Source organism: Pteropus alecto, unplaced genomic scaffold, assembly GCF_000325575.1.
Source record: "Pteropus alecto unplaced genomic scaffold, ASM32557v1 scaffold182, whole genome shotgun sequence".
NCBI classification, from domain to species: Eukaryota; Metazoa; Chordata; class Mammalia; order Chiroptera; family Pteropodidae; genus Pteropus; species Pteropus alecto.
In genome coordinates, this window is record NW_006433946.1 from 128,942 (window position 1) to 139,411 (window position 10,470).

Below are 10,470 nucleotides of genomic sequence, written 5' to 3' on the forward strand. Positions count from 1 at the left end.
CTGGCTCTTTGTCTTCTCTCTCCTGTTTCTTATTTGGTAACTCAGAACTTGGACTGTCCAAATGCTCTGTTTGAGTCTGAGGAGGTAAGTTCAAATCAAGGGACAAGAAGGAGGCCCACTTAACATCCAGATCTAAACAATATGCTTGTTATTCAGTTTTACCGATTATAAAGTGGATACTATGAGCCCTAATTTCTGAATTCATTTCTCAAATGGATCAGAGGTTAAGGGGAAAGAGACGTGATTAACCAAAAGATATGAAATGAGTTGAATTCTCACCCCTTCCCCATTCTAACTAGTTTTAAGTTATTGTTTTTAGTTTGCATAGGTGGTAGCTAGCATAGTAATGGCAGGACACTCGCCACCCATCCATCCATCCATCCATCTATCCATGAATGCAATATATATTTATTAAGCCCCATCTATGGACCTAGTATTGTGTTAAGTACTAAAGTTACTGGAATGAAATAACAAGACAGAGCTCCAACCTCCTTGTTGTTGTCTGTAAAAATCAAGTTGATGTCTTCTTTCTTTCTCTCCTTTTTCTTTTGATCTACCTACAAACGCGCGTCCTGCTCTCTGTGCGTCACCCAAGCACACTGGTGACCTCTAACCCCTACAGTTGTTTCAACTCTTATCTTAGCAATTTAAGATAACCTACAGTACAATGACATCAACACTATACAAAGTGCAGGCAGAACGAAAGCAGGCGACACTCTTGGTGCATTCGTCCATCTAGTGGTCACTTAAGGGCTCTAATAAACCAGTGTAGATCCATGACCTTGATTCCCTCTGCTTGTCTGGCCAGCTCCAGTTGGGAGGCATAGGCACTTCTCATGAAGGCGAAGGACACTTGCTCAGGGCTCAACTTAGACACTGAAATGCTGGCTCTGATGAAGAGCTACTTAATAAGGAGACCAAATTACAAAGAAAAGACACCTGGCCAAAGTGATTCCTTTAAAATAAGTCCAGTATCAGCAGAAACTAAGACTCACATGCTAAAGCTGTAGCTCAAAGGTTATACATTTGGCAGATCAGAGGAAGAGCATCTCGAAACACTTTAATGACTTACATTTAGAGTGCAAGTTAATATTACTCTAGGGATTTTGCTGCATATCCTCTTATTTAAAATGTTATCTAATACTTGAAAGAGGAAATATATGCTGATCTTAGCCTCATTACTGCTGTGAGTCAGTTATAAAAGATTGGGTCGTGTCTTTTAGAACTAAAGCCCCTAGAGTCGTGTGTGTGTTTCTTTTCAAAGTGTGAGCTGATCATCATTTCCCTTAGGAATCATCACAGTTAAGACTGGGAAAAAATGAAATTAAATGAGGGCTAGCACTTCCCTCATTCTCTCTTAAAGACACTAGTGAGATCAGTCATCCCTTGGGTTTACTTAACCTTTCTACTGTATTATCTGCAAGGGAAACAATCTTTTTTACCAAATGCTTATTTTTAAAACAAAAATACTTCATCTGCTCATTTAATCCTTTATAATAACAATTCATGACCAGTTTTTTGTGCTTTCCATTTTATAAGGCACTTTAAGATCTTCTCCCCGCTGGAACCTATAATCTACCTGGCACAAAACCCAGAGCAGCCTAATGGCAGGCAGTGTTATGCTCTCTGGTGATTCCCCACAGGTCCCTGGACACCACCTTGGACCACTCTGCAGCTGGCCAGCAGGTGCGACATTCAGGGGTCCTTCTTGCCTGCTACTTTCCTGCTCTGTCTGCTGCTGTGTGCACAGATACACAGAATGGTTCTTGATGGGTGCACCCAAAGCATCCCTTGCCTCCCAAGCTGGGAGCAAATACTGTAAAGAAATCTTATAAATCCACCAGAAAAGGATTAAGGCTGAAAATGAACGACTCCATGCTTAATTGCTGGCGTATGTCATATATCAGTATCATGATGCATTATACTTCGATGTACTAATTTTACAAAGGAGGATTTCCATGAAAAGAACTGAGGCTGTTCATTTCAAATATCACTTATTAACAGCTGCAAGAGCTACCGATTGATTTCAGACACGGGTGATATTTCACACAAGAACATCTTCAATAAGCCTTTTCAAATACAAGCAATTATGAGAAAAAGCTTCTGTTTTGGCCCAGTTCATTTTCTATCCTGAAACCATGCTGAATATATTAATTTAGGATTAAGAAGGAAGGGGGAAAATACCTTCTACAGAACAACACTGGAGATTTCATTTTTCTAGCTGCAACTGCCCATAAATCTTTCTAGGGTTTACTTTATGTTCAATCTCCAAAACTTTTTCTTATAGATTTTAAAATAGTAAGTACTCTTGCCCGTCTAAACAAGCCTTTTCCCTCTGTCTTTCCAAATTCCTTTCATGTTTATCAGGTCTTATTCTGATGTTTTTCTAAAACAGTTAAAAACTGACTAGTTATTTGCTACTTCTAAAAAGTTTATACAGCACGAGTATCATCATGTTGTGAATGCTCAAATTACTCCTAGAGTATTAGTGTAGATCTTTACTTATAAAATGTATGCTTGCACACCAATGTTCATAGCAGCATTATTCACAGTGGCCAGGACATGGAAGCAACCGAAGTGTCCTACAATAGATGATTGGCTAAAGAAGCTGTGGTACATATATACAATGGAATATTACTCAGTCATAAGAAGAGATGAAATACTGCCATTTATGACAAGGATAGACCTCAAGATAATAATGCTAAGTGAAATAAGCCAAATAGAAAAAGTAGAAAATCGCATGGTATCACTTATATGTGGGATATAAACCTAAAAGCAACAAATGAGCAGAAAGGGGGTCAGATATAGAGTTTAGGGGGAGAGTGAAGTGGGTAAAGGAGATCAAATATATGGTAGCTGAAGGAAACTGGACTTTGGGTGGTAAACGCACAATAGAATGTACAGATGTCAAATGAAAATGTACACCTGAAAATTATATAATTGTATTAACCAAGTTATCCCAATAAACTTAAAAAAAACAAAAAAATAAAAAATAAAAAATAAAATAAAATATATGGAGTAAACTCAACTGCAGAAGTGGAAAGTAAACACACACACGCACATACACACAGACTCACACTCATTATTATTCTATCTCTTGGTAAAGAGCAGGTGCTCTAAAGCCAGGCTTGCTGGGTTGAATCCTTACTTTGTTACTTACTATGTAACCTTGAACAGGTACTCAGACACCACTTTGCTTCACTTTTCTCATCTGTGAAGTAGGGATACCAATAGTATCGGTGCCATGGAGCTCTTCTGAGATTTAGTTAATTAATGCAAAACACTTAGAACAGTACCTGGCATATAACATTAGTTATTGGCATACATGCACATACACTCTGGCTCCTGTCATTCAAATGTCAATCCTAGTAACATTTTATTAACAAGAACTGGGTTTATCTTTACTCCTGCCCTTCAACCGTCAAATGATCACAAAACTGCATACTGACAATCTTCATTCCCCTGAGAACCAAAAAAAAGAACTGAATACTTGTTTTTGAACATTGATATACAGTAATAATTTGTTAACTCTCAATTAATTCCTGAAAAATTGATTATTTATACTTCATTCCTGGATAAGCATGAGACAGACCGGAGGGATTTATGGTATTAACTGCCTCATTTGCCAACCTGACACAGCTGTGAGGTTTTAAAAACTCTTCTCTCTTTTCTAGGATGAAAGCATTTTATTTCTGTTCTAAGTAAAAAAATAAAGGTAAAAGTTAGGCATACAACTTGTAAAACTGCACTATGACAACCCATAGGTATGTAAATATGTAGGCTTCTGGTGAAAATGATGTCAGGATCCTATTAAAAGTCTATGTTAACCACTCCCATCACTGTATTATATCTTTAGCTTCCATTTTAAAATAAAAGCCAAGGTATTTTAATTGTAAAATAGTTTGTAAAGTGAATGTCAAGTACTTTCTAAAGCAATGATTTGCTTCTTTTAAATTCTACTTAAACTTGTACATATCACCCTTGTTAATGAAGCATTATGTATAGTGTTTTATGAAGCACATAAAACATACAGAGGTGCTCTAACAGAAATTCTAAGTACCCTGTCACTATTAGTCTCACTTGCTGAAATGACATAAAATGGGAAAAAAAATGACAGGAGTCCAGTTTTTCAGCGTTAAGTACATCTGTAATATTAAAAACACAGGGGTGCTTCCTCTCTCCATTAAAACTCTTTGATTTTCAAGATTAAGTGAGCAACTGAGACAGATGTAGGCATAGCACAATGAGGCATTATGAAATTGGGCAGCCTAGCTTTGTAGCTTTCTTTAGTCATGAAGTAGAAACATATATGTGATACCAACAAATGAAGGACTTTATAATACTGTGACAAGCAAACAAGAGTTTGAGAGGAAGTGGACAGAGGAGGCAGAGAACTATTTAATCAAGCTGAGAAACACTAATGTTTCACAGAATTAAGTTCAGAATCAGTTGCAGTCTCTTTCTAGATTTAAGTTACACTTGGCTAGAGAAAAACTATGATTTGGCATTCCTATAATACTTCCTTTCTATGGCAAGCTTTATGAAAAGACTAATATTTATTGAAATAAAAAAATTCAAAATGAATAAAGGTATTTTGAATCGAAATCCAAATATGAGTCTCCCTAGAAACACAGAGCGGTCAAATATTGCTTAGCAGATTTTAAAATATTTTATAGACAAAAATTCCCTCACAGTAGACAAAAGTCAGAGACTCTTTTGCAGGAGAAAAAATTGAGGCTCATTGTCCAAATGCCTTGGGCAAACAAAGGGATTAAGAAAAGGATCATTTTTATTATTATATAGGACTTAACAGTTTACTAACTCTTATCCCCAAACCCACTCCCCTCTTCTCTTTACTAACAAAACCTCAGCTAACAGACGACATTTACCATTCTTCCTTGCTACCAGGTATGACCATGTGAGTATGTTCTAGCCAATGCCAAGTAAGTAGAGTTAAAATGTTGAGTTGGGGCTTCCAGAAGTCTTTTGAAAGAGAAGGAATGCCTTCCTCTTTGCTTAATCTTCCTTCCTGCAGCATGAAAAGCTGTTGTAATGGCTGGATCTTCAGCAGCTTTCTGGCCAAAAGATAGAAGCTGGTGGCTGAGGGCTTATGGAGCAGAAAGAATGGAGACTGTTTTTCTACTGACACCCTAAGGCCACTATAACAGACCTGGAATGTCTTTCTCTGGCCTTCTTTTACACGAGAGAAGAAGTAAACTTCTATCTTATTTAAGCCACTCCAATTCTGATTCTTCTGAGTACATACAGCAGAATCTAATTCTATTCCAAAACCTAATTCTATCTGAATTAGAATTAACTATCAGATCATATTCTACTGGGGAATGAAACTTAACACAATACTAGAATTGTAATTTAAAGCTCTAACTAATTATAGTAATCATGCAAATTTCTCATACAGACTATGTAATCAATAATATAATGATAACTTGCAAAAGTTTTCATTGTAAACTGACAACAAATGCTCAATAAATATCAACATTGAAGAAGGAAATAAAATTTTATAGATTTTCTACAATGAATTAATATTTCCCAAAGTAATATGATTTTGGACAAGTTAGCAACAGGAGCAAACGATAGATGATATTATAAAATATGACCCTAAATTTGGTGCTGAACAAAGTTAAAGAAATATATTCCCTGTTTCTTCTAAAAAGTATCATTTTTTTGAAAGATAACACGGGGCACACACAAAGTAACATACAAATCTACACTTAATTATGTAAACACTGCTTTTGACACACAACACCAAGTATTTTCATTGTGTTGTTTCTGAATGCATAGTTTTGGTATTAAAATTGCAGCTGTGCATAGAAGATACTTGGTAAGATAATGGGAGGAGATGGTATTAACATTATGATTTTCTGCAGTCAAATCGGCTTTAGTTTCTTACACAACTCAGAGTTTTATGTTATTCAGATTGTCTGAACACTGGCACAGAAAAGTATTTTACTTATCAAAACACTGGAGGAGATAGTCCATTTTATGCGGGAATAATGGCTTTTTAACAGTGCTCGATTAGGAGACATTAGGAACCTTGCCTTGAAAGCCATTAGCAAATTTATCTAGATTTTATGCTACAGCATAAAACAACCAGCAACCGAAGATATCTGAAACTGCTTAGCATGCCAATCTGCCTTACATGCTTGCCATATAAGTGGCTTCCAGAAGCCAGCAATGAGTATCATAGAAACTTAAACATAAAAAGTTGAAGGATATTGGCAAGTCAAAGGAGACAATGCCGGAAACCTCATACTGGCAACAAATTTAAACAAACTTGCATTTTAGTTTGGAGAGAAATTTCTATTTTCAAGAAAAATTCAACTTTTAGTTTGTCAACCAGCCCTTGCAATAGAGGGGCCCGACTAACGGCCTTTCTTAACATTATCAAACTACTATTCAAACTTGAAATCAACTCTCTCTTCTTTCCCCTCGAAAGCAAGATACTCTATAATATGTAATAATATAAGCTCACCTGAAAGTGTGAAATAGAGGTTTAAGACATTCTTTTTATAATCGGTTATGGAATTAAATTTAGCTGTCTCAGTCTTTTTTTTTTTTTGCCAGGAATAAAAAAATAATAGAAACTCGAAATGTATTAGGAAAAGATCTATAGGTCTGTGCCTTACTATAATGTGAAAATCAAGAGGAAAGCTAAAGATAACCAAGTACTGTACTTGTCCTGGTTTGTTCAAATCCTCATAATTTTAAACAGTAATGCTCATTAATGAGATTAACCTGTTGATTACAGTATTACAGTACCTGGAACACAGTACTCAATAAATGACAACTGTTGTTATAACTTACCTTTTGAAGTAAAATACTTTCATTTTATTCTCATCTTAATGTTTCTTGTGCTAAGCTTCTAAAATCCATACAAATCATAAAACTATGAGGAGGTCCTAACATTATATATAAGCCATTCCTCTTATTTTATAAAGTATTGACCTTAAATATCCCTGAGAAATTATAATTTCTATTCTCTGCCTTCCCATCCTTATAATGAAAGAATCACATGTCATTACTAAAAGAGGATTGCTAAGAGGTTGTTATTAGTACATTCCTGTTATAGAAAAGCCCACAAATTCCAGTCCATAGATGACCATCTACATCGTGACCACTGAGGCTTGCAAAATTCAGATTCCTGGGCTCCACTCAAGACATACCGAACCAGAATCTGCTGTTGAGGCCCAGGGACCGCATTTTTATGACAAGCACCACTGCCTTGAAATCAAATTCAAATTCCTAAGCTGAAAACCTGTTCCTCCTTGTCTGCTTTTCTGAGTAATTAGGAAACACTGAATTTTAAACTGTGCTTTCTTCATGATTATATAGCTGTACTTCTGTTTCTCTACATTATTAAACTAATTGAAGTTCTTCAATTTCCTTCTTTGGTTTCTCTCTCTTATCTTTTTGACACCTATTTCTTCCCTAACTTTCTCAAACCTCTTAATGACTGGCAAAACAGTGAATGCGAACCAACTAGCAATGACTATATGGAAAGATAAGTACACAGAATCTATACTTTGTTCTGTTTGGCTCTCTGCTATGTGGTAACTTTTACTAAAGAAAAAAAAAAAGATGCTTCTGGACTTTTTATTTCTTGTGGATGTATATTCCTTACCTCGGTTTCATACACTGTATTGCAGAACTCTTTCCACTGAAATATCATCTCCAAATTAACTATGTAATGCTGAATATCAATTTTTCTCCTAAGTACAGCAGCTATCCAAATCTGTGTCAGGCATGAATTCCATGAATACGCTTATCCTGCCCTAAATTCTGAGCACTGTTAAAAATCCAGATGATACCAAGGCTAGGCTGAGAGCACAGCAGCCTCCTGGGAGCAATTATTCACATGCAGATGCAAGAAGCATTTAAGAGTATCGAATCAGACTGCTCTTGAAAGGTAATGCTTTGGCTCCCTTTCTACAATGCTTATGCCAGCTCACTGTCAGCACACCATACCTGTCCAGCCAGTGTAAGCAGTGCCATCCCGAGGATCTGCTGACTTTAGGCCTCTTTCCATTTGTTGGAGAAGCTCTCGAATCTTATTGTTCAAGCGCTGTGAGAACTCAGGAGTCAGCTGCAGATATTAAAGAGAAAACAAACATCAAATATATAGGCTATTCGACTTCCTGGACTATGAATTATCAAAAATAGGAGGGTACTTTATTTCCACTTAGGCCGCATTTTTCTGCCTGGGAGAATTGGACAATTACCAAATAACACCATTTCATTATAACGTTGATGAGAACAAAAAAATCAATAGAATTTACACATTCCCCCCAAGCCTGTGTGGGTTTTCTCTATAGAGACTCTGGTTTCCTCCCATATCCCAAAGATAGGTGTGTTAGCTGAACTGGCACCTAAACTGTCCCCATCTGAGTGAGTGCGTGTGTGTGAGTGCAGCCTGTGATGGAAGTGTGCCCTCCAGGGTGTGTTCTTCCCCTGTGCCCTGAGCTGCCCGGAGAGGCTCCCACCACACCTGACCCTGAACCTAATTAAGCTGGTTGGAGAATTATCAGACTCATTTCTATTAATCTTTCTTAAATCTATGTATAGCTAACATTTATTTCAATGTTTAATATTAGAAATGTTTTTGGTCTTTATTTAGAAATTTGGTGATGTTTTCGTGACCAGAAATATGCCATAGGGACTTAACTCTTGTTTATAGCAACTAGCCTATGGTAAAATTGGTTTTACTATATTTCGCTTTGTTTGAAGTCAGTTTCCAAAAACCTATGAATGACCTTAAGACTTACTGTATTTCACTCTTAAGCAACAACAATAACAAAGTAACAAAACTTAAAAGTACTACTACTCAAGGCAAGAAATATAGCTGACCATTGAACAACATGGGTTTGAACTGTGTAGGTCCACCTATATGTGGGTTTTTTCAATTGACTTCACAGCTCAAACCTGCATTGATCAAGAGTCAACTCCATGGCTGGGAATCTGAGTATAATCTGAGTATGCGGAGGGCCGACTGTAGGTATACTCAAATTTTGGACTGCTCGGGCAGTCAGTGCCCCTAACTCCCATGCCTTTCAAGGGTCAATTGCATTTTTGTTTCAACTTCAATGTTTCATATAAAAATTGTAATTAAATACTAAAATAGACCACCAATGATAAACTGGCTCATTTTAATTTCCACCTAGTAGGGATCATCTATTATTTAAACCAATATTTATTATAATTTAAGTCATTTATTAAATTAAGCACAAGTTAAAAGATATTTACTGTTTTTAAGCCATTAAATTTTTAGCTTAATGAAGCTAAAGCAATGTTAATTCCCTAAAGAAGTATTTTAATGCTTTTACTTTTTTAAAAAAATGAGGATAAACGTTTATAAAAATCTATTTATAAAAAATAAACATTAAAAATTGCGGAAGTAGCATAAGAAAAGCAAAATAAATTCACAAGTATCAGGAGTCTCAAACAGATCTAGTATCAAAAAAAACCCATGCCCAGCACAGTGCCTGGCAGAATAGGGGCTTTGTAAAAACTGCTCAGTGAATGAACCTGGCTGTACCCTTAGTCACTATTAGATGAGTAATCTTGCTCAATTCATAACTTCTTTATGCTTGCTACTTCTGTAAAGTCAGGATGATAATACCTGCCTCATCAATTTCTTCATGTACTCTGAGGATCCAACAAGATTGTATGTTTCAGGTCTTTGATATTTAGGGATGCAACTATTAACAATTTTACTATTATAAGCAGTCTAAGGGTCAAGTAATAATTTAGATGTGTACTGAAAGCACACCAAGGCTGGGGCTAGTGACATCCATATGAAGGACTACAGATGCTGGGCAAATTATGAGGCTCAAACCATCATGACCTTACTCATCCTAAAGGCAAATGAAAAGTATTTTAAAGTTCTGTATATACTGAATCATGAAGTGTCTTAAAAGATCGCTTAAATGTATCCCTCAATAATTTTAGGAATCTGTTTTGATTCCCAGACTTAGATTTCACAAAGCAGTAAAATTTCAAAACAATGTTGGGACATATTACAAGGGTATAAACACTTTATTTTACCATGTAAAATTTAAAACAAACCTAACTACTATCTGTTAGCATCATAATCATATTTTTTAAAAAGGGCATCTTAACATTGAAAACTATAAGAAGGCTGTATAGATTAATAACAACAAAGGACATTAAGTTTTACTTCTGAAAAGCATCTCTGATAAGGCAAATCAGACTATCAACCATATCTGTATTACTTATTCTGAAGCACCTCTAAGATCCCTTGTTTCACACTCTGAAGAAGAAAACACATTGTTTGAAGGACACAGTCCTGTTATTTAACAATTTCTGCCAAGAGGTTAAGATTTCAACAAGTCTTGAAAATACATTTAGTAGGATAAAATACACTTCAGTATGATATGAAAGGTCTATAAATCTTGACTAGATAGAAGAAGACATCAGCAAGAGAAAATGTCA

The 10,470-nt window shown here is 35.9% G+C and overlaps 1 protein-coding gene across 3 annotated transcripts in view; it reads right to left on the bottom strand.

Moving 5' to 3' along the window:
* LANCL1 (LanC like 1) overlaps positions 1–10,470 on the bottom strand; it is a 41,410-nt gene that overhangs the window by 25,917 nt on the left and 5,023 nt on the right. For all 3 annotated transcript variants that reach the window (XM_025044412.1, XM_006908485.3, XM_006908486.3), the window contains exon 3: positions 7,987–8,104. In XM_025044412.1, coding sequence (XP_024900180.1) covers positions 7,987–8,104 — 118 coding nt within the window. The remainder of the gene's footprint in view (positions 1–7,986; positions 8,105–10,470) is intronic.